General features: G+C 45.8%; 1 protein-coding gene across 1 annotated transcript in view; it reads right to left on the bottom strand.

Annotated features, from left to right (window-relative positions):
• Positions 1-17,167: 17,167 nt before the first annotated feature.
• prkd1 (protein kinase D1) overlaps positions 17,168-25,115 on the bottom strand; it is a 37,243-nt gene continuing 29,295 nt past the window's right edge. Inside the window, exons 18-21 of the mRNA XM_070979084.1 lie at positions 23,580-23,740; positions 23,252-23,358; positions 21,564-21,649; positions 17,168-21,487 (exon numbers count right to left, since the gene is read on the bottom strand). Of these exons, the coding sequence (XP_070835185.1) occupies positions 21,257-21,487; positions 21,564-21,649; positions 23,252-23,358; positions 23,580-23,740 (585 nt within the window). The 3' untranslated portion in view covers positions 17,168-21,256. The remainder of the gene's footprint in view (positions 21,488-21,563; positions 21,650-23,251; positions 23,359-23,579; positions 23,741-25,115) is intronic.

Below are 25,115 nucleotides of genomic sequence, written 5' to 3'. Positions count from 1 at the left end.
CAGCACTTTGTGAACACATGAAGCTGCTGTCAGTGAACAGTTTGATTATTGATGATTGATTCTGGTTTATTGATTAGATTTCTTTGAATCATCTCTAAAACACGAGTGTCTGCAGAGAAGCAAAGAAAGACGAGCTTCAGCCTCTAATCAATGAATCAATTGACAGAAAATTAATTAGCAAATATTTGGATTATTTTTCAGTGAAAACTCCGTTCAGGTTCTTTAAACGTGAAGATTTGCTGCTGAACTATGAGGAGAACGAGCGTTTGATGGAGAGAATAATCTGTGTTTTCTGACAACGAGCCGCCAGAATAAGAGAAGAAGAATGTGAAGATAACGACGCTCTGCGATCAAACTCACCAAGACCAGGTGGTTTTAAAACCGACGTGTCCTGTGAGGCTGAGCGGGTCCGGACAGGTGCGACAGTGCACAGGTAAGACCAGCTGAAAATGGTGGAAATGTGCTTCATGAGGTGAATCGGTGTGTCCGTCAGTGACAGCTGACTCTCCTAAAAGCTGACTCTAAAAGGAGATTTAAATGTTTGACAGGTGTGAATCGGACAGCAGCGAAGACGCTGCCCGAGATCAGTTTCACCACGTTGAACTTCTGCTGATGACTGTGCAGTTTTCACACTTCTGACCTCTGACCTCTTCGACAGGAGGTGATAAACTCGTCAGTCGGCGTGCAGCTGCAGATTAACGGCAGCCATGTTTCCTCTCTCGGCCCTGTTGGGTTGCGTCAGCGCTGCTTTTGTTGCCGTGTGTCGCCGGCGTGGATCTGCCTCGGCCTCCGTCGGCCGTCGGCGCGCTCCGCGGAGCGAAATAAACGCCCTCGTTTTTCAGGAAACAGCTTTGATGAAATCTGCTTTTCCCGGCGGTGCTTGAATCAAATCAGGGATGTGAGAGCAGAAAGCAGGTCGGGTGGAGGCGATGGAGAAGACACCTGATCAGGAGAAATCAAAGTGTGGCAGCTTCGCCTCTCAGGAGGACAAATCCACCCGGGCCCTGATGATGATGAAGATGATGATGAAGATGAGGATGATGAGCTAAAAATATCTCCGTGGCTCAGAACGCTCGGCTCGTTGGCAGAAGGCCTCCATCGTGTTAGCACAAACATGAAGCATTTAAATACCTTGAGGACGTTTCTTCTTCTCCTGCTGTTATTCTGGCAGCGTCTGCACTCGCTTGCCTCCGTCACGTCACGTTTACGGTCCTGCAGCAAACACAAGATTCAGTTTTCACATAATCTGAAACAGTAATTTTACACTTTTTCCCTTCGTCTCATTCATGAACGACGCCGAGCAAAAGAAACAGGAAACGAGGTGGAAGCTGTTCATACGACCGTCATCAGTTTAGGGAAAGATGTTTATTCCACATTTCTGACCATGAAAAAGATTTCAGCTGAAATAAGTCTCATTTAAAGGAGCCCGAGAGGCCAAAGCCCGGACGACATGTTTGCATCACATCAGAGCTGCTCTCATTGAGCTCGAGGACGCTGGAAACGAAACCAGCGTGAAACTAAAAGAGAAAAGAAGGATTTGAAAATTATTATTATTATTAAAATATTAAATTATTATCTCCTCGCCTCGCAAAACATCTTTCAGTGGTTTGATGAATTTCACTTTACATTCTGGCACAAAAATAAAAAAAAACTACAAAAGTCAAGAATCATAAATATCAAGATAAGATAAGATAAGATAAGATAAGATAAGAAAACTTTACTGAGCAGACAGTGACACAAAGAGGTGGAAATAAAGAGGTGAACGGGATTAAATGAATAAATCAGAATTAAAAATCAATATTAGAAGAAAAACGTTTTTACAGTGAAAAGATGTTGAATGAGACGAGTAAACGTGAGACGTCCTCACAGGACACCTTAACGGACGTAAATACAGCAAACAGAAAACACACTCGCACTAACACTTGACGTCCGTCTAACAGAGGACACGTCTGTTTCAGCTCAGTTTAATCAAACTGTCAAACGTTCAAAACATGGCTGCTGTTGTGGCTAGGCTAGGTTAGCACCTCTGAGGCTAAGCATGCTAGCTTTAGAGCTGAACATGCTAACTTTGCCAACGACAATCATTTCTGTTCATTTCAGCGTTGAAACTCACATAAATCACGTTTTTAATGAGGAAACAAACATTTCCATCGCACGTTAACGTTTCGCACAGACTCGAAATGTTTGTATCGTGTGACCTGAAGCCTGTTACCTGCAGGTGAAGGTGCAGACTGCCAAACAGGAAGTGGGAGAATCCAACTGGCTTTATGGGAGGGGAGTCTGGACTCTACCAAGAGGTGAGAGCACAGGGGGGTGGAGGTGATTGTCTTTTAGTCTTTGTAGTGTTTAAACATGTGAACATTCACTCTGAGAGCTCCTCACCTGTGAACCAGGTGAGATGGTGAAGGGATGATGTCGGCGCTCTGAGGTCACCAGTGACAGTGTGGAAGAAGTCTGATTTGCTGATCTGACACAGCGGCCATCTTAACAGGCAAAAACTTTTAGTCTGGTCCAGGCATTAGGGTGTCATGCTGCACTGGAATGATTGACAGGCATAGCAACAGTAACTAAGGGGGGCGGGGCCTAGAGAGCAGGTTAAGTGTCACATCACAGAGCTGATTCTGGTTCAGCCTCAAAGAGCTTTAAAAGAAGCATTTTACAAGCAGCTGACTCAGGATCAGCCGTCAGTGAAAAACAGGAAACCCGCCGACAGACTCGGCCTCTGCGTCCCGCCTGAAGCGTCCTCTGTGAGGCCCCGTCTGAGCCCGCCGCAGCCAGCTCCAATCAGCTGCTGGATGACGGTTGTCAAAGCAACGGCTTGAAAAGGTGTTTGATGTGCAGAAACACAACAGTAAAACTGCCCTCGTTCGCCAGGCCGGCCAATCAGCTGCTGCCCCAGCTGCTGACATGTGACAGCGCTTAGCCCCGCCCGCCCACCTCAACCAGAGGCCCGTCTAAGACCCATTAATCTGTGTGTGTGTGTGTGTGTGTGTGTGTGTGCGTGTGTGTGCATGTGTGTGCATGTGTGTGTGAGACCCAGAGAGAGAGAGAGAGAGAGAGAGAGAGAGAGAGAGAGAGAGAGAGAGAGAGGAAACAGGCAGCGTGAAAACAAAATGGAGGATTTGAGGCAGGAAGAGGAGTATTTGATGTAAACAGGACGAGGTCACGTTCACAGTCTGCAGCTCTCAGTCAGTCAGAGTTCAGCCTTTCAGAGGACGCCTGCAGAGCTGCAGACGCCTGCAGACGCCTGCGGAGCTGCAGACGCCTGCAGACGCCTGCGGAGCTGCAGACGCCTGCGGAGCTGCAGACGCCTGCAGAGCTGCAGACGCCTGCAGAGCAGACGCCTGCGGAGCTGCATGAATCCACAAAGAGCAGAAAGAAAAACTTTCCTGCTGCAGGACGAGTTTCACTTTAAGGACTTTCTGCTGATCAAACTCACATACGATCACTTCAGGAAGGTTTTGAATGCAGGACTTTAACTTGTCTTGAGTACTTGAGTACTTTCACAGTGTGGTATTAGTACTTTTACTGAAGTAAAGGATCTGAGTACTTCTTCCATCACTGCACAGATGAGGACGTCAAAGAAAAACATCTGTTTACAGGCAGAGCTGAGCACAGGAAGTGAGTGTTTGCCGCACCTGTAGCCACACCCACCAGTGATGTCACAGGGTGCTAGAGCACACCTGCACATCACAGGTGAGACGTGAAGCCAGTGGAGGTGAGCAAAGACGGGGCTCTCAGGGGCATTCAGAGGCGGTTTGAAGCTTGTCTTCCTGTCGGTGTTTGCAGTAGATCTGAGAGGTGGAGCTGAAGGTGTGACGTCCTCCTGGTGGACGGACGGAGGACGGCCGGTCACAGGCGCTCTGAATGAACTGGAGGTTTGACGTCGTTCGTTTCATTCCTGCTGATTCCTTCTGTTAGTTTGTCGTTAAACAAAGCAGCAGACAGACGCTGAGACATCAGTCTGAGTTAACGTGAATTAACACGAATCTCAGTGATCGTTTAGTGATGCCTGACCTCGACCGGCGCGATGCACAAACCAAAGAGTCGCCGAACGAAAGCTCTAACGTCTCATTTGCATATATCGTCTGGCATCGCCTACATTTCTTTTCATTATATGTGCAAACTGTGATCAAACATATGGAAACATCACGTTTAATTATGAATAAAATGACAGATAGAAGCAGAGAAGACACGTCCAGAAGCAGAAAAACGTCATCAGTCAAAGTGGAGTACTGTTTCTGAGCTTTAGGAATATTGGAAGCAGCCGTCGGAGTAATTACAGCCTGATTTCACACAATCACCTTCTAATTGAGTGAGAATAGGAGGCCGGTGTTTTTCTTCACACACTTCTCAAAGTCTAAATTTGCTTTTGAAATTACTTTTAAACATCATTTTCAATTAAAGGCGAGAAACACGGAGACGTTCTGCCATCGGCGTCCCCTCGGGGACAGACGTCTGGACGAAACCCGAAGAACCTTCAGCGACAAACTTCAGCGTTCGTTCACAGAGAAGAAGAGTTTTGAGCCTTCGTCTGTTTAGACACGACCCGCTCAGACTGCAGTACACTTCAGAGTACTACAAGTACAGAGGAGGAGTACATGTGCTTCATTTGATGTCTGACAGATACTTTAAAAAGTCTGCTTCTAAACAGATGTTGAACTATTCTGCAGCGCCTCAAAGTACTTTACTTTGTTCTAAAATACTTTTACAGTAGTACATAAAGTGTACTTATTTTTAGTCCTTTAGCTTCACTTCATTTGAAGTTTACTTCCAACAGAATCTGTTTGTTCTGCGTCTTGAACGAATCCTGATTTCACAGATTTCACTGTCAGTCAGCAGGTTTAGTTCCAGCCCGAGTGGAGGGATCTGACCCTGGACCAGTCAGAGCCTGGTCTTCATCACACAGGTCTGAGGAAGTGAGGTCACGGAGAAGTAACACCTGAGCGAGACGGAGGACGGCGAGGAGGAGGCCACCGCAGCGCCACGCCGGCCGAGAGCCAAACGCAGGGGCGGGGCTTGCGGACAGGTAAGACAGGCGATGACGCTTGGAGCCCCCGGCCATTAGGGGGGCCCGGCCACTTATTTACAACAACCATAACTGACAGGCCTGGACTTTCAGGGACCTCCGTTGGTCCCTGGACCTCACTTTGAGAACCACTAATCTATTTTTTCAGTATTCATCTCAAATGTCCTGGAAATTCTGCATTTATGTGTGCAAAAACCTAATTTTTGCAGCGTGCAGGGGTGGGGTGGGGGCCCCAGGGATTTCTTGCTTGGAGCAACGCCACCGCCCAAACGATGACCTGAAATCAGTCGCACAGAGACGCCAAACACTGAACAGATTTAACGTTTCAGAGCGACGGGGTCAAAGTTCAGATCTTTGTCCAGGAGAAATGTTGTGGAACTACCTGAAGAGAGTCTGTTCCAGGTCTTCACTTCCATCTTTCCACACGTGTACGTCGTCCATTGTTCCCGTATTTCACGTCTTTGTCCCGTCATCGTCCTGCAGTTTGTTTCACTGATGTTTAAGTGCGGCTGTTTGCCTGAAGTCAAAGAGAGAAACATCTGAGTTTATCCATCAGTTTCCTTCAGGACGCGCCCCCCTCTCAGCTGCTCATAGGTTTGAAACCCTCGTGGCTTTTCTCGCCTTCTATCAGTGACTGTCCAGTCAAAGATAATAAGTATTTCGTCCAAAGGGACTCAGAGACGCTCGTGAAGTGACCTTTGAAATATCACCAGTCTAAAAGAAGTGAAGCTCTCAAACGGTGTGTGAAGCCACACACAGTGTTAACGTGAGCTGAGGCTGATCTGGGAGCAGTCGCTCCTCTCAGATCACCTCCTCATCATCTCCTCTCTGTAAAGGTCACATCCAATCGTTTCACTCCCCTCTCCTCGAAATGATTTCACCTCAGCGTCCTCTGAATCACGGCGAGCATCAGAGAACAGGAAGAGACCAAATCTCCTGAATGCTTCGTCTAATCGCACCAGCCTGAATGAACTGCTGGAAACTGGCTGATTCAGACGTGAAGCAACCACTTTGAGATGTTCGAGTAACTCAGGAGGAGATACAGAGCGAAGCATCAACGCCTGAACTCATCTTCATCATCATCAAGTCAGTTTTCACATTCTACATGTTAAACCGTGACGACTATTCCTTCATGACGATAAAAATACAAATAACATGAATCAATATACAAACGCTGTACTCCAACAACAGAGCAAACACCTCCATCCACTGAGGAGGAGGTGGAGTCCAAACCCCCTGGAGGAGTTCAGAGTGGGCGTTGAATTAACTAAAGTAAAAACGAAAAACTAAAAAACAAGTTAAAGTTAAAACAAATTACACGAGTTCCCGTTCTGCAGTTAGCTCTGTGCTAGCCTTCGCTGTCAGTGGCAGGGTCCGCCTTTCCCGCTCTAGATTTAAAAAACCTTCACACGACCAGAGATGGACAGGAAGTGATGCAACACGTGCCCAAGTGCTCCTCTCAGATCGCGTCAGAGCCACATCCAACCAAACTTTACTTTTCTTTTTTTTCAAATTTTACCAAATTTTATGAAAATCTGCAACAGGAAATGGATCCACTTTTCCATCCACTGCTGCTGGTGGCGCTATTGATGACACCACTGAAGAAGAAGACGGCGTCATTGAAGGAGCTCCAGTCGAAGCTCAGACGACGGAGAGAAAAATGAGGAAAACGTGATGGAAGTCAGACATTTCTGTTCATCATCGGCGATTCATTCACGCCGTTTCCTCTTCACGTTATAATCTGTACGATGTACAGATTTTAACCCTCGACGCAGATCAGGAAAAAGATGGAAGACGACGGAACAATAAATTAAACCAGATCAAACCGTTCCACTTCCTGACTTCTTCTTCCATGTTACGGTCTGCTGGACGTGGCGCTGCCTCCTAGTGGTCACGTTTGTTACAGCAGGATAACATCGCGTTCGTTTCCCTCGGCGGTTAACTGAAGCGGCGACATGTTAAAACTCTTTGTACCTTCGGCTGCGGTCAAACCGTCGAGCTGAACTCAGTCTGAAACAGCTATTTTCTGCCACCGTGCCGCAAGTCCAAAACATAACCCTCAACAATTGTTTAGCTAATGAAACCAAGTCGGGCGTAAAGGTAATTCTCAGGAGAAAAGGTGATATTAGCTTTCTAATTTAGCAGCTAGCATCTCTGATTGGTTGTGGGGAGCGGAGTCACCCTGAGAGACGGAGAGACAAAGAGTGGTTTAATTCCCTCAGTGAAGGCCGGAGCTGCATGAGAAACCAATCTGAGAGCTATTATCTTCCCTTCTCTCATCAAATTGGAAGCAGGTCTGATTTGGCCTTAATCGAGCTAATCTCCCCCGCTGCTCCTTCACAAAACTGGCTGCAGCTCAAATCATTTTCCTGCCTGAGGAAGAATATTGGTCATTTTCTCTCAGCACCAGGACTCTTATTAAGAGCCATCTCTAATTTTCTCTCTGTCTCACCAAGGGGTTCATGGGAGGTGGAGGAGGAGGAGGAGGAGGAGGAGGAGGAGGAGGAGGAGGAGGAAGGGGACCGGGCGTCGGCACGTGATTGCAGTTACCTAGACGACGGTCCAGCGGTGCCCCCGGGATGGTGGCCGGGCGGGGTGACGGAGAGCAGAGGGAGCGCTGAAATTGCATTCCATTAGTGTTAACACGGAGACATTAAGAGTCCGTCTGAAGCACGGCCGCTAACGATTACGGTCACTAATTCATCCAATCAGCTCATGAGCAGACGCTTCGCCAAGTCGTAACGACCTCGCCGCCTCTCCTCGCTGGCTATTACGGCGTGATTGACAGCAGCCGGGTCTTTGTTTTAAGGCAGCGCGAGAGGAGAGAAAGGCCAAGAGGAGAAGCATCACGTCGCTCTGAGAAAAGGCCGTTTGCTTTCTCCTCCGGGCCGACGGCTCCCGCGTTAAACGACTCCACCGCCACTTTGTCTCACGCATCACCTGCCGCCCTCCTCTTCGGCGCCTTCATCGTTTCTGTGGAGTTCAGCTCGCAGAGGAGCGAAGCTAATCCATCAAATCCACTTTATTCACCCTCTGAGCTGTTCCACGTCACATGTTGTCTTTGACGTGGACTCATCAGGAGACACCTCGTCCTGTGTCTTCGTATCGCTCTGCACGTGAACGTCCTTTTCACTTCCTGCTTTCGTTCACACGGACACGGTGTCAGTGTTCAGGTTGGCGGAGGGATACGCCATCGGTGAAAAGTCAAGCCACACGTTTGTTGTGTCTGAATTTTGTCGCAGTGTTAAAGTGAACTAAGCTGCACTGAAGAGGTGACAAACCGGCCAATCAGAATGCAACAGGAAGTGATGCTGCGACGCCATTTTAAATGAATAAAATGACTTATGACTGAACGTCTATAGGTGTGCAGTAGAGTTGTTGTTGTGGAGAGTAAACAACATAAACATCCAAGTTTATTCAAACCAACAAAATCCTTTTCAAATCCTGGAAACACAAAATCTATCTGTCTGAAAGAGACAGGCAGAGACATAAAGACAGAGAGAGAGACATAAAGACAGAGAGAGAGACATAAAGACAGACAGAGAGACATAAAGACAGAGAGAGAGACATAAAGACAGAGAGAGAGACATAAAGACAGAGAGACATAAAGACAGAGACATAAAGACAGCCGGCCGCTGTGAGCGGTCCTCCATGAGAATTGAGTCTTCTGTCATGTGAATGCTTCCTGGTCCATCACCTCAGAGGTTCAGGTCCAGGTTCAGGTTCAGGTTCAGGTTCAGGTCCAGGTCCAGGTTCAGGTACCTCTGGTCAGGTCCAACGTGGACTTTGTCCCTTTCTGCAAAGCACAGATACGTTGAATTTCTGTTTCAGACGTATTTCAATGCTTTCACAGTAACTGTGAAAGTGACGTAGTTCAGGTGGTGGAGCAGAGGATGGGGGTGCCAAGCAGGAGACCACTGGGCCACAAAACCAAAACCTGGTCCGTCCCTGACCAGAAACCAGCAGGTAAACCTGAGCAGACGTTAAACACGACGTCAAGATAAAACGAAAAACTGAAGCGTTCAGAAAGGTGAAGTTTGAAGACGATGAGGAAGAAAAAGGTCTGAAACATTTCTCTGCTGCTTTCCCTGAGCAGCACCTCCATCGGCTCCTCGTGTGGAGGTGCTGGAGGTGCTGGAGGTGCTGGAGGTGCTGGAGGTGCTGGAGGCCACCGAAGGCAGTTTTCACTGAATCCAATGAAAGAGGCTGCTGTTAACTTTGAGCTGCTGCTCGTCGTCGTTGGTTCTAGAACCACAAAGAAGGTTTTACTCTTCAGTGCTCCTCACGGAAAAGCCGGCTTCCTCTAACCGCCATCGTGTCCGTCTTTGGCCTAAACCTGAACAAACCTTCACTCTGGATGCCGAAGATCAGACCTGAGACACTCGTGACGAGAATCTGGCCAACAGCGTGGTCCAATCAGAGAGCACTTGGTCGATGACCCGTCCGGACGTCCGTGTTGGACGACCTGTTTGGAAAAGCATCAGCGTCACATGATTGGCTGATCATGTGACCTCCCTGACCTCTCTGTGAGGAGGTCACTGTGTGTTTCAGGTCGTTTCAGACACGAACAGGAAATGAAACCCTGAATCTGAGACAGACGCTGAGACACATCAGCCCGTCTTCCCTCTGAACGCTGTTTTTGGGCAGATCTTCCACTTCAACGTGCTGCTTCTCGCTCCTCTTCCTCCCGTGCGAGAGGCTGGGGTCATTTCCTGCGTCGCCCCGCTGCGATCAATAACGTTTCATCTCATCTCGACAAAACCGCAAACAACAAACATCCGAGAGCAGAAAGAGCCGAGAAGCGACTGGACGGCGGGGCGATAATTGTGAGGCTCGATTCATTTGTTTTTACTCGTCTGTTGTCTTTTCTGCCGCTGTGTGTAATCAACATGCAAGCGAGCATGGCGGACAGACGGAGGGACGAGGGAAGGACGGAGGGACGGAGGGAGGGAGGGAGGGCTGCTCGTGTTGTCTAGCCTCATTTTGTTTCCTAACAGACACAACTAAATCACTTCGACGTGGGAAAACTGTTGTATTTACGTGTCGTCATCGGGCGCCGCCGCCGCTGCCAACGGAGGGAGGCTGAATGAAGGAGTTACTACGGCAACAAACCCATCATCCCTCTGTCTGCCAGGGAGAGAGAGAGAGAAGTGAAAGACGGCGAGAGGATGAAGAGGAGGGAGAGATGAAGACAAAGAGACGGTGGAGGAGAGAGACCGTGTGAGACAGCGAGAGAAAAGCAGGACTGAAAAGAGGCTGAAAGGTGCTGAAAACAGAGCTAAAGAGCCGCAGAACAAGCCGACGTCTCCGCTTCATCACGCCGGCCGCAAACTGTTTCCCAACACCAACGAGGAAGACGACAATGAAAGACGGCAGCTCACGTCTCAGCGGCACCGAGGCCTGAATGATCAGAAGCTGCACGTCTGTGCTTTCTGACGGTCATGTCCACGTCCCGTAAAGTCCATCAAACACAGTCCGTCTTTCGTCTCCTGCAGTCACGTCTTATTTCACAGAACGCCACCTGTTGTGTCGTCAAATATCCACCTTTTCTACCTTCAGTTACCCATAATCCCTCCTGCGTGTGGAGGGGTTTGGGAAAGTTTTCCTTGGCGTGTTGAAGTCGAGCGTGCGTTTCCTGTTCGTTTGACGCTCGTCAGCTGCGTCGTCAGCGCGATCTATATTAGTTTATTACCTCTGAATGATGTTTGGTCCCATGACGGCAGACGTTCGCTCGTAATGCAGCTCTGCTGTGTGTTTGAGGCCCCACCCCAAACAAAGGGGGCACTGACGCGGACCCGAGGGGCCCCCAAGCCCCCGGTTTCACTGCATGTCAGTTAGGTTTGGTAATTTGATTAATTGAAGGTTCGTTACAGATTTTGGACTTTTCAAACACAATATGAACAAAGAGGGTGGGGGGGGGGGGGGGGGCTCTGTGTGTCAAAGTGTAGTTTTAAGAGATTTATTAGATAAATCAGATTCTTTTATCATCATGAACAAGAAGGGATTTCAGGAGCGCCGGGACTATTTTCAGCAGCGGATGAATCCACGTTTGGTGCTGTAGTGAGTGTTTGTGGTAACAGGACGGTGTGTGTGTGTGTGTGTGTGTGTGTGTGTGTGTGTGTGTGTGTGCGTGTGTGAGTGTGAGAGTGTTCATGGTAATGAAGGAACAACAGTGAGGCTCACTGATGTGTTTTAATGGAGGTCAACGGATCAGAGGAGGAAGATCCATCAGCTGTTAGCGGTTAGCGGTTAGCGGTTAGCATTCAGTGTTTGAGTGTGAACATGAAGAAAAAGATAAACTCGGTGTAATTTACTGTACGTTCATGTTAATTTCTGCATTTTTTTTGTAGAACTGTATTTAAATGAAACCTTTTTGTGTTTTAAAATTTGAGAGCTAAAGTCAGACGGAGAGCGTTTAAATGATAAAAGAGGGAGAAATAAATCAATCCAGCCAGAAGGACGAAGAGACAGAGAAGGGGAATGAAAAGAGAGAGAGAGAGTAATGAAGCGAGAAAATAAGAGAGAGCTGAGACATATGGTGGCTGGTGGTTTGCAGACTTTTCTGCCTGGCGGCGTCGCGCTGACAGCTCGCGGTACACAACATGTAAAAATAGAAATAAAAGGAAGAGACAATAGACTGAGGCAGGAGGGAAAAGGTAAAAGCAGCAGCAGAAAAACACTGAAGCAGATCGGAGAGAGATCCAGGTGTGTGCGTGCAGAGCAGCGCGTGAGGCACGAGCGCACAGGAAGAGTGAAACACAAGAAGAAGAAAAAAGTGCCATTAAAAGCACAATCAGAGAGAATCAGACGAGCGGGACCTGATCTCATGTTTGTGTTCAGAAATATTCTGAGATTTAATCTGAATAAATCACAGATTAAAGTGGATCAAGCAAAATATCACAGCAGGGAAAAAAGGATTAAAAAAACGGAAATAAATTTAAAAAATAATCCCAAAGATTTACATTTTATTAATAAAAAAATATTTGAACCTATTATTTTTATTCAGTGACCAAATGAATTAAAGTGCAAATAAAAGAAAGAAAGAAAGAAAGAAAGAAAGAAAGAAAGAAAGAAAGAAAGAAAGAAAGAAAGAAAGAAAACTGATTAAACAGTATGAAGTAAAATATTACAATACCAATCAGGAGAATATTTAATTTAATTTATTTCTAAATTTAAGGAAAAGTATTTATTATTAATTATTTTGTAAATTATTGTTAAAAAATGAGCCGTCTTGTGTTTTGAGTCTCAGCCACAGAAATATGAACAAGAAATGAAGGAAAACACAAAGAAAGAAATGAAATAAAAACATGAAAGAGAAAATTTATTGTAACATTTAAAACAGGAATAAAATCATGAAAGTGAATTCTGAATGTTGTGTAATAAAAAACATTTAATAAATATGAAGAAAGAAAATATTGTCATAAAGCAAAAATACAGATTAAAAATAAAACCTGAATGTCAGCAGCAGCAGCGTCTCCAGAGGGGACAAGTACACACCAGGTACATGAAATATGAAGTATAAATATGTGTTACTGTGCTCAGCTGCATGTTTTCATGATCAGACAGGACAAATCATCCAGATGTGACCTTCATCATCATCGTCTTCTTCTTCTTCTTCTTCTTCTTCTTCTTCTTCTTCTTCTTCTTCTTCTTCTTCTTCTTCTTCTTCTCTGGATTTTCTGCCTCCATGACTGAAGCTCGTCTGTATGTCTGCGCTGAGCTTCTTCTTCTTCTCCTGCGTGCAGCTGGAAGTCCCCACGGTGCGCTCTTTGTGCGCTCTTTGTGCGCTCTTTGTGCGCTCTTCGTGCGCGCTGCGGAATAACTGGTGAGGTGTTAGATGTCTCTTTCTCTCCGGTTTGGCTGCTTCCTCAGCGGGCGGACGCTTAACGGGAGGCTCAACACGAAGAATGTGTGTTTTTCTTTCTTTCTTCTCTGTTCGGCTGAACGAAACGAGCGAAACCTCAGCGAGTCAGAACGCGGAACGGACGGACCGGACGGCCGAGAGAGAAAACCGGTTAAAACACCTGCTCAGAAAACCTGAAACACTCAAATATTTAACCTTTTACTCTTTTCATCCTGATAATAATAATAATAATAATAATAATAATAATAATAATAATAATAATAATAATAATAATAAATGAGTTTGATTAAAATGATTCAGGTTTGTTGTTTCTGAATTTTGCTTTCTGTCCGTTTCTCCTGAAGTCTTTCAGTTTGAGTCTTTGTCACGAGGCCAGAACATACAGAAATAAACGTGACTGAAATTTAAAGCTTTGATTAATTTATTTTATCTGGTGAAAAACGATCAAATTTAAACATGTTGATTAAAAAAAAAAGAAAAAAGCAGAAGCTTAAATTTAATCAAAACAGACGAAATGTGAGAATTAAAAACAGGCTGAAATGCAGAAACAAACAAAATGAATTCAAAATGAAAAAAAAAATTTTGAACATTATTTAAATGCGCCGGTTATTATTATTATTATTATTATTATTATTATTATTATTATTATTATTATAAATAGTCGGTTTCTTATTAAAGTGTTCGTTTTAGTATTTGAGTTTATTATTTAGGTGAGAACAGCATCTTATTTATTACTCTTTTATTATTGTTGTTTTGTTTTAATGTGAGCGTCATAAATTTACAGATTATTATTTTACAGTTTGGCTTCAAATGAAACATAAAGATGAAGGACGTTTTAAAATGTGAGTTAAATGAAGTGACTGATTTATTTGAGTGTTTTTAATAATTCAGGTGATGAAATAATAAAGAATAAACGCGACACATGAAACACCTCCCCACGTTTCCTGCATTAAATGTGTGACAGCTGTGTTTTATTGTCCGAACACACACACACACACACACACACACACACACACACACACACACACACACACACACACACACACACACACAGACACACACACACACACCTGATGTTTATTGTGTTTCTGCTGAATATTAAAAATAAAACATTTCTTCTTCTGGTTTGTTCTCATCAAATATTTCTAGATGAAGAGTTCAGTTTCCTGCAGCTGCTTCGATTCAGCAGCTCATTTCCACACCGCGCGCGCGTGTGTGTGTGTGTGTGTGTGTGTGTGTGTGTGTGCTGCAGAGAAACAAACTGAACAAACTGTGTGTGTTTAACTCAGGGTTCAGGCTTCTTGTCCTTCCTCTCCTTCTCCTTCCTCGTCCTCCTCTTCCTCCTCTGGCCCCTGAGCTGCAGACCCTGATGCTGCTCTCAGAGTGTGTGAAACGGTCGCTTTTTGTCTCGCGCCGCCGCGCCGCCGCGCCGCCGCTCTGTCTCTGGCTTTTTTAATTGGCATATAGGGAGGCTTGTTTGTTTTTGTTGTCTGCTGTTTCTTAAATGTGTGTGTTCGTGTTCATGTGGCCCCCGGTGTCCCAACAAGCACCGCGGTAGGTGTTGGGAGGCGCTTTCGGCGGCACAAACACACACACACACGCAACAAAACACACACACAGAAATACACGAGACAAAATAGATGACAAAGACAGAAATACACACAGGGACAGAAACACACAAAGACAACAAATACACAAAGACTGATACCATGGGAAATCACACACAAACACACAATAAACACACACACACACACACACACACTGGCAAATGACACAAACACACCGTGTGTGAGTGAGAGAGAGTGACACACACACACACACACACACACACACACACACACACACACACACACACACACACACACACACACACACACAGGAGCAGTTGCCTCTCATGGAGCGCCATCTTGTGGCCACGTGGACCCTCAGAGCCTCCACATCACTTCCTGCTTTTCTTCTTCATGAGTTCAGACGTCTGTGTGTCAGAGGAGAGAACAAATACTGCAAATACTGCAGTATTATGTCACACTGCTGTGTACAACAATAACAGTACTGCGACAAATACTTTTTCTTTATACTGTTTGTTTTCTGTCTTCGGATGTCTTCACTTTCTGTCCCGTCTTCTGTCTTTTTGTCTTTTGAACATACACACAGACCTGATCAATGAAGCTGAATGTGATGCAGATCAATGAAGGGAAAATATGAACAGACTGAGTGTCGGCTTCATCTTCATCTATTCATCATCATCATCATCATCATTACTCACCTCAAATATTTTTGTCTCGCTGTCAAGTAAAAGTACTTCATGTGAATGAATAAGTGATTACGACGGTTTGCAGAGGATGAAGGAGGAAGTAATGAAGTACTGTTAGTAGTAGTAGTACTGGAATGTAAGTAAGTGCATTTAGTGTAAGTACTGCTCTAAAGTACAGATTGAAGTACTTTACCTGAGTATTCCCATTTTATGCAACTTTATATTTCTACAGAAACATACTGTACTTTTACTCCATTACATCCATCTGACAGCTTCAGTTACTCATCTCCTTCCTGTCCAGTGAAAAGCTCGTATCTCCAGATGTGCTGATGTTGAATGTTTGAGCTGAACTGAAGGATGAAGAGTTCCTTCATGTCTTCTTCAGCTCAGTAAACTCTCTAAAAGCCTCTATGATCAGCTGAAAAAGCTTCGTCACAAAGCTGAAAACAGCCTGTTTTTCTTTATGGAGATACGAGGTTCTCACAGGACGCCGCGCTGCAAACGTGATGATCTTCTAGAATCTGAAGCACTGATGAAGATTAAAGAGTTCAATGAGCTGAAACATCTACAGTAATATTAATAAATGTAAGACAGTTTCACATTTTATTGAATAAACAGCTGCAGAGAACTTACAGTGTACCTAAAGTGAGTATTGTAATATCAGTAGCAGTTACTGTAGTACAAGCACCAGCACTTGTAGTAACAGTAATAATAGTAATAATGCTTCTGTAGGCTTAGTAGCAGTAGTAATATTCACAGTAGTTGTAGTAGCAGCAGCAGTATGTAGTATTTAGAAAGCTCTTGTCTTTCTCTTATTAGCAGCAGTAGTACTATTATGGCAGTAGTACTACTATAACAAGTCATGTAGTATTTACAGTGCTCTTGTCGTACACATAGTAGAGCAGTGGTAGTACTTATGGGTATAAGTTTGAGCTTTGTACTGCAGTAGTGATATTAGCAGAAGTCACAGAAGCAGTAGCGCAGTACTAACGGCAATATTAGCAGCAGCAGTCAAAGCAGTCTTGTAGTACTTATAGCTCTCTGGCAGTACTCCTCCAGTACAGCAGCATTAGTAAAGCAGTGGTACTGATGGCAGTAGCAGTAGTACTAGCTGTAGTGAAGTAGTTAGTGGTGTTTTTACCTCCGAGTGTAAAAAACTGCTGCTGTTAAATAAAGTTTTCATGAGTCAGAGAATCGCGGCGTTCAGGCTGGACGTCGCTTCCCTCCTCCGTCCGAGCTGCAGGAATTCCTCGCCGTCTAACCCGTCAGTCAGAGCCGCTGACCCCGTCCACTTGTCTCTCTAAAGAGCTGCTTCCACCTCGTCCCCCCCGGGGGCCTTTTCTCTGTCGTCGGCCATTACCGTCAAACCTGAACCCGGAGGGAGACCAGGAGGTTCCCACCGCCGACATGGAGCTGCTCTCTGCAGACTGCCAGACCCTCGACTCAGGTACAAGTACCACAGTGTGAAAATACTCTCGTCCTGAGCATCAAAGTATACTGAAAGTACCAAAAGTACTCAGAATGCAGAGAATATGTGCTGTATTACTGGATTATAATAATCACTGATACATGAATGTTTCAGCTGGTGAAGGTGGAGCTTCATTTCTTCTGTGATGAAACATCATCAAAGGATAAATACTGCACATAAATACATAAAAATATCTGCTTCCAAAATGTAAAAGTATGAAGAAGCAAAGAAGTATAAGTACCTCAGAACTGGACTCCATCCAAAAGAACTGACAGTGTGGAAAAGATGAGTGGATGAAGGTGTTTTTAGCTTAGCTTAGCATAAAGGCTGGAGGTGAGGGGAAGCTGCTAGCCTCGCTCCGGAGGACATTCAGCGACGGCGTTTCAGTTCAAGTTTAATTAGTTTCAGTTGAATTTTTGAAAAGCCGTAACGTTGATGTCCAGCCTCGTCGTCAATGATCCACATGACACTGAACCATTGCTGTGGAAGTTAAACACCGCTTCGTGTTCGTGAGGTTAACTCTGGAAGAAAATGAACTCGTCTCCTGGTTGACTTTAAAATATCTTTATTTAAAGATGATCCAGAAAAAATACATCTTCAAAGTTCCTGCAAACACTTCGTGAGCACTTCAGGCAGGTTGTTCAGAGGAGCGAAGCCACATTCAGCACATGGACACACTTCAACAGCTCCGAGCCGAACATGGACACACTCCCCTCAGTAATACTGAGCTGCAACACACTGTTCATCTCTACTTCACACACCCACACACACAGTCCTCCAACCTTCAACCTCACGCAAACAAACCCTGACTGTTACCCACCGCTGGCAGACGTGAGGCCCTTAAAGGATTCGTCTGGAGGGACCCAAAATATCAAAATTTTCTCAAGAACTCGTAGAAATTTGTAGGAAAAATTAGGCTAAGAAAGCTGGAGCTGGGACACAGTTAGCTTAGCTTAGCTTAGCTTAGCTTAGCATAGCACAAAGACTGAAGGCAGGGGGAAGCAGTTTGCCTGGCTTTGACAGCCAACCGTGTTAAATCATGTTAAATTGTGCAGGACTATTTTTCTGTAGTGACTTCCTGACGTCTCATCCTCACCATGAGGTTCAGACGCAGCAGATCCTGCACGATCCTCAACATTAGCAGAGACATGAGGAGCTGCTAACAGCTGCTAACCTCAGCAGACAGAGCCAGGTGAGACCACCTGCTGGTCAGCGTCTGGTCAGGACAGTCTCATCTGAGAAGCCCTTTGATTATTTCCTGGTGACCATATTGTTTAAACATCGAGAGACATTCACTGACGTTTGTACGTTAAATTTAAGTCTCTGAGTCAAAATATTCTTGCAGCCAAATTCAGTGAAAGTTGTACATCAGCGCTGCCTTTGTGTAGTTCTGCCTCCTTTTATTTACACGGGACACCGTTCGATACAAATGAATAAATATATATAGAAGAAGTCATCAGTCTGCACTCCAGAGGACAAAAGGTGTATCACGGCATCTGACTGTGGACTCCTGAGTTCAACTTGCCAAACAAAGCTCAAAGTTAGCGTGCTGACTACTCAGCTTGTCCTCACCTGAGCCCACCTCACCTTTTCCTCCAACAGTCCCTCTCATGGTCCTTATATACACCTTCTGTAGCTGCATGGACGAGCACCCAGAGCTCTCGTACTTCACTAACCTACACTTTCTTTGCAATAGATAACACACACACACACACACACACACACACACACACACACACACACACACACACACACACACACACACACACGCCACTGTTGGACCATTTGCACACACAATTACAAAACAAGTATTTCAACGAATGCTTGATAAGTCACCTCTTCACAGAGAAACATACGAGACAGGTGACGATTCTGTTCCAGGTGAAGCTGAAATGTCAGAAGCATTGATCAGCGAGAGAGAGGCACGAAGACGACAAGGCCGCGAGGCTTCGGAGAAACAGCCCTTATTTTTCAGATCGATGGCAGCATCACGGGAACGCGACACTCGCTGCTCTCCTTCGTGTCTGTATGGGACGAGGTCAAAACTCTGCTTATCGGTAAACAGACGCCCTGCAGAGCGTGACGGCGGCCTTTTCTGAGCCACGACCGCCCACCGAGCACCACGCAGGCCAATAGACTCCAAACCTTTCAAATGAATACGCTGCGATCACCGCGGCCGTCTGAGTATGAAACAATCCAGAAAAAGGTTTGTAGTCACGTTCTACGATCTCAGCGCAGCAATTAAAGAAACTGCTGAAAGGGACGTTCTCTAATGACTTCAGCATAACAAGATTAACGTTCACAAAAATAACAGCTTTCAAAACAAGTCATGAGATAAACAAACAAAAACAACACGGAATAAAAACTCATGTGCAGTGAAATCGCTGGAAGTTCGGTAACGTAGCGACACCTTGTGGAGCTAGTTGTCGAGCTACTGTCACCGACAAACTAATGCTAACATGGTAGCTAGCAGGCAACATGCTGGCTCCAGACTTCCACGAAGCTAGCTGGTTCAGCTAATACGCTAACTTCCTCCAGTTTGGACTCGCTGGCTCTTCGTTCTCTTAACAAGCTGGTTTGAAATAGTCGATGAATCACACTGCTAACCACTGTGCCACCATGCTGTAAGATTTGCATGCTGTAGCTAGCATTAGCTAACTTTACCATAAATGGAAACTGACAGGAGAGAGAGCAGTTTCTCCAGACATCCACCGACTGTTTGATTATCTCATCTAAGAACTCCACCTGGGATAAATCCTCATAATTAGCTTAAGCTGACGTTAAACATAAAGCTAAACTTTAAAAATGCATTACAGTCAAAAGGCTAACTGAGCTAAGTTTTCAGATGAAGGTGCAGCACGTTCTCAAACCTTCCAGCGTGACCGTGGGTTTGAGGTGGCGTCCCATACAGAGCTAGAGCAGCGTGTGTTCGGGTTGTACATACAGTAAACGTGCTGACAAGCTAACAATATTCATACCGTTTACAGAAGAAGCTACGTAGCATTCAGGTCAAACTCCACGCTTTATGGTATCTTTTTCAAAACAGGAGTTCCCTCTTTTTTTTTTAATCTGATGTTGAACAGTTTGAACAGTTTTCTCAGAAAAAAAAAAACAACAACATTCAACGGCCTTCGAACAAAGTGACAAGCGGCCATTTAGCTGTTAAACCACAGTTGGCAGAAACCTGCCGTGCTACTGTCACCTCGCCGCCGTCCAGACAGCCTTCAGTGAAACCAGGTGACGTCTGAACGCGTGTCGGTGTTAGCGAACTGTGGATAAACCAGAAAAATACTTAAAACATGTCTGCCTTGTGGTTTTTGGAACGTGGCGGCGGCGTCTTTTGAGCGGTTGAGGATTTTCATTCCAAAATGCTACATATCCATTTTCAGAGAGCAAAGGTACCTGAAACATTAGCGCGCCGCGTCATCGTAGCCGTCGGACTTTCAGTCGATTTATTTGTGAAAAGTATTTTGGATATCTCCTTCTGGAATGAAACCTCGACAGAACAGCCGTCAGAAGAGCCGACATTTAGAAACAGACGCTTTAAATACCGACGCTGAACATTACAGGATGAACGCTGATGATGGTTTTGGTGCTCACCAGTTTAGAGCTGGAACAGTCCATTATTTTCACTTTTGATTAATATATTCATGTTTTAGGCCTTTGAACATTTACTCTAAGGTCAAATCTAAAAGAAAGTGTAATAAAATGTACGGTGGCCAACCTACAGCAAAGTGACAGAAAGCCGCCTTAAAACGCTCGATGAGGTTTGAATATACAGAAATGAGGCGCCTCGCTGCCTCGTGGTTCACTTCATTCGTAAAGCCGTGGCTTATTTCCAGAACTCGGGCGAAATCATCAGTGCAAAGTATTGAATGTAGAAAAGAGACGACGACACACGAGACACAAACTGGAAGCTTCTCCAGACGTCAAAGCATCTTCAGTTTTCTGATTGTCTGAACGAGGACGTGCTGCTTCGAGCCTCTCTGATAAAACACCATCAACTATGGACGTGCAGTGCACCCAAAAAAGAGAAACTGCTCTTTAGTTTCTGATTATGATGCAGATTTTCATTATATGGAGATCTGTGAACGTACTCTAAATAAGCACTCATGGATTTACAAGATAAAATAACTCACAGAGTAATAGAGTTAAATACTGTATGCAACTAAAAGATCTTTCAAAAAAGGATTTTCTTACTTTGGGATAAAATAACGATTATGAAGGGACAAATAATCTATATAGCATCAAGTGTAAGAAGAAAGAAAGTTTTAGTAAAATGTAGGGGGAAGAGATTAACAATAAACCAGGACGTCATAACTAGAAGACAAAATAAATATCTTTGTTCTGTAACTGTAAGCTTTGTTAATTACAGGCTAAAATAATTATGAAAAAACAAGAATCAATTTAACCTGCGGAGATATTTTTCTTATGAATCTGAGTTTGTGCTTCCTTTAGTGAATGCACTGCTTTTCATAGAAAATGGAGGAAAACTGTGAATCATTCATGGAAATTTTAATTTGTTTAAGTTTCTCTCGTTAAGCGTTTGGACTGAACGGGTCTTTGAACGCCTCCTCTCCTCTTTTCACTTTGTGCTTTCGTTGGTTTGTGTCTTCGTCTCACGTCGGAGCAGACGCCTCCTCAGAGTTCGCTGACCCTCTCGCTGAGGGTCTCCAGCTCCTCCTCCTGCTCCTGGTAGCGCTCCATCCCCTGGCCGCCGTCGCCGCGGGGGCCGTTGGCGAGGTGCGCGGGGTAGTCGAGGCCGCTGAGCTGGGCGTGGTGGTGCCAGCGCAGGTCGTCGCTCTCGTGCGTGATGTAGCGCTCGTTCATCCGGGACTCCAGGCTTCTCAGGTCCAGCCACATCTGGTAGTCCTGGTGGAGGAGACAAAGGTCATTCTCTCCTCCCAAACACTCCTCAGCGCACCTGTCTGACTGACGGACATCTTACCTGTAACCAGGGGTGACTGAGGGTCTTGTCCACACTGTACCTCTTCCTCATCTTAACTTGCAGCAGATTGTTTATCAGATCAATCGCTGCGAGGAGAGAAAGAACAGAAGAGGAAGAAAGGCGAGAAAAAGAGGGAGTGAATGTGGAGGTAAAGCGAGGGTCCGGCAGAGGGAGGGCTGAGGAGGAGGAGGAGGAGGAGGGTGCAGGGTCAGGCCCCCCTGTGACGAGGGGCCAGCCGGGGCTAATGAGCAAAGCTAACATGATGTTAACATTTCTTCAGGGGTCAGCGGTCTGAACAGCTCTGAGACCCCGGGGCCCCTCAGGTCTACAGGGGCCTCCATCGCTTGGCATTATGCACATGAATGGACCACCACATGAATACCCCCGAATCTGTCGGCCCAGCTCTCTTTCCAGGAACTCCCCTCCCTCATTCCTCTGCCTCAGGGTCACATGACCCGCTTTCATACAAGCTTTTTTTTTTCTTTTTAAAGGAGGGAGGGAGGCAGCGTCGGTCCACCCAACACGAGCTGAGAGCCAAACAAGCCCAGCCCAAATCCCCAAAAAACCTGAACCTCAAGCCTAAACCTAAAGCTAAACTTAAACCGTAACCCAACCCTCTGAGACAGTTCGAACGTTTCTTCTTTCCTCCAGTTTTAGCGTGAAACGTAGCATCAGATGCTAACTGCTAACTGTATCATGCTGTACACCTGCAGGCAAACACCTGTGTGACTCATTTCTCAGGGTTTTCCTTTAATTCGTGCTCCTGAACACAAAACCTGACGTGCACACGAATCAGAGGCACATCTCGACTGTTTTTCACTGCCTTCACATTAAACTCCTTCAGCTGCATAATATTCATTGTATGTGCGTGAACTCGAATCCGACGTTTGACACGAGTTTCAAAGTGCCCTAACTTTCACTGAGTCTCCATTAGGAAACTTTCCTCGTGTTTGCACGTGGGCAGAGGAAAGAACGACTTCTGTGACAGGAGCCCTTTAGAGTGTCGTCTTTTAGAGTGATCTTTGAAAATGCAGATTTGTTGACGCACCGAGAGTTTATTCTCTGACATTTAATCCTCCTGCGGCTGACAGAAACGACTTTTACAACGTTTATTTTGAAGCGCAGCTGAAGTCGGAGGTGGAGGGAAGGTTAAGAGCGCTTCGGGGATCCGGCCGAGGAGCGGGTGAGTCAGGCTGATTTAAATCTGTCTCGCAGTCAACAGGACAATTCCAGCCAACACACACACGGCAGACGCATTTAGAGGCGATGACGACGACAACAACATGAGTCACGCGGCAGCAGAGATCGTTTCAGACCGACTTCAAGGACGTGTTGGAGCGATCGTACTGCAGCAGCAAGAAATAAAAACCGGTGGTGTTTGAGGACAGAAAATAACCACAGAGTCACACAGAAAGCGAATGCAAGCCTCCATCTTTGATCGCAGCCTTACAGGAGACGTTCACAGGGTTTGTATTTGCAGGAACAGGAAGGCTGATGCGTGGTTTCACTGCAGCCAGCCTCCGCGGTCAGAAATGAACATCACCTGGTTGAACTGTGAGTGTTCATGTACCCTGGTTTGGATCAAACGGACGAGAGGAACCCGGTCTTCTACGTCCCGGTTTACATGATCACTGACGGCAAACAGCAGGGTTTCACTGCGTCATCGGGGTTCACGCGGTTTTACGCACCTTCCTGGGAAACTTTCTTCCAGGGATGAGGAGGGTACATGAAGGCAGCGTTCTGGATCTGATCGTTGATATCTTCATCTTCATTGAAAGGGAACGTCCCGCTGAGACTGCAGAGCACAAGGAAACGCAGAGTTTTACGTAAAACACAGAATTATAACGACGGGTTTTACTGATTCAACCTTCAGAGCTCATCACTTCACAACGATGACGATGTCATTACAGCCATGAACGCTGAAAAGAAAAGAGGAAACAGGCAGCAACAAAGATTTCTGAACTTTTGAATGAAAAAGCAGAAAAACCAGCGACGGCCCTCAACAGAGTCTCCTACCTGACGTAGATGATGACTCCGACCGACCACATGTCCAGAGAGCGGTTGTAGCCTTTGTTCCTCAGGACCTCGGGCGCCAGATACGCCGGCGTGCCGACCACTGAGCGTCTGAACGACTTCTCGCCGATGATCCGAGCGAAACCGAAGTCACACAGCTTCACCTGAGGACGGAGGTGTGTTAGACAAAACTGTTTCCACCTGCACCTTTCTTGTTTTTTGCAATGTCTGCCTGAGACCTCTCGTCACTGACTGGATGAGGCCATGAGCACCAGCTGTGACCAAATTACAGTTTTTGATCAGTTTCGATAAAGGTTGTTGTTAAATATTGATATTTTAGGGTCTTCACTGACGTCTGATGTGAAAACATCTGCACACAGTCAGAGCTTCAGGACTAGCTTACCGCTAACTTGCTGCATAATGTTAGCATAACTGATAATCACATGGTTTTGTCTTTATCAGTTTTCAGTTATCAGCGATTTCGTTAATCAAGTTTTAGTTGTTTTTGTCTCGTGCTGTGTTTTTGACACCGCTGGGGAAGCTGCTTTCTCCTCACAGTTTTATGCTAAGCTAGGCTAAACACATCCTGCTCATCTGACTCTGTTGAAGACAGACCGCTAACAGATGCTAGCTCATTAGCAGCTGAAGTTTGGTGTTTGGAAATCAGTTAAAATAGATTTGAGACATCAGTCTGCTAGCTTACGTTAGCATAACTGTCCTACGCTGTGGCTGAAAATCAGAGTTCAGGTTTCTGGCGCTCGGCCAGCAGCTTCCCGCCACTCCAACACCGTCTCTTAAACTTTGCATCCTGCCATGATGTTTTCCAGCGCTGCTCCCCGTGACGCGGTGAAAAACTAAAAGTCACATGATTTGCTGGACAGCAGGAGGTTCGTCAACTGATGAGTCCCATCATCAGCAGCTCTGGTGATTGGACCACAGGGGCACCCGTAGTGAAACTCCGTATCAGGACACAAAGAGATGATTATCGTCTTTCCTGACGCCCGCTAAAGAAACAAACTGCAGGTCTTTGATCTTTTTCGCCCCATTACAAACACAGCGGGGGGATCTTAATTCACCTCGATCATCAGCCTGAATCCCAGCGTCCTGTTGGCTCTGCGGCAGGACTGTCTGGGTGGAAGCACAGGAGGGAGGATGAGTGTTGAAGCTGCTGACAGTGAAGAGCTGCTGGCTGCTATCTTTGCCGGATGATTCACACACACTCAGGAGGAAGATGGAAGCGATCGGGGATACGTTGGCTCGCTTCGCGGCCGCGTTGATGAATCAGTTCTCTTCGGCGCCGACTCTCGACTGCTGCTCTCGTCTGTTCGGGGTCGTGCTGTTGTCATCGAGGCCGCCGCTCGGCGTTCAGGTGCATATTCAAATGTGGGAGGACTGACTCTGTTTTCAGGTGTCAACGCTGGTCAAACGTCCAGAACAGCAGCATTGTTTTTGTTTTTCGTGTCTCTCCCTTTGATTGACGCGTCCCATCCGCTGTGGGCTCCTCTGACTTTGTGATTTCATGTCTTCTTCTGGGATGCT

This window comes from Chaetodon trifascialis, chromosome 14 (genome assembly GCF_039877785.1).
Source record: "Chaetodon trifascialis isolate fChaTrf1 chromosome 14, fChaTrf1.hap1, whole genome shotgun sequence".
Lineage (NCBI taxonomy): Eukaryota > Metazoa > Chordata > Actinopteri > Chaetodontiformes > Chaetodontidae > Chaetodon > Chaetodon trifascialis.
This window is presented reverse-complemented; position numbering and strand designations above follow the sequence as displayed.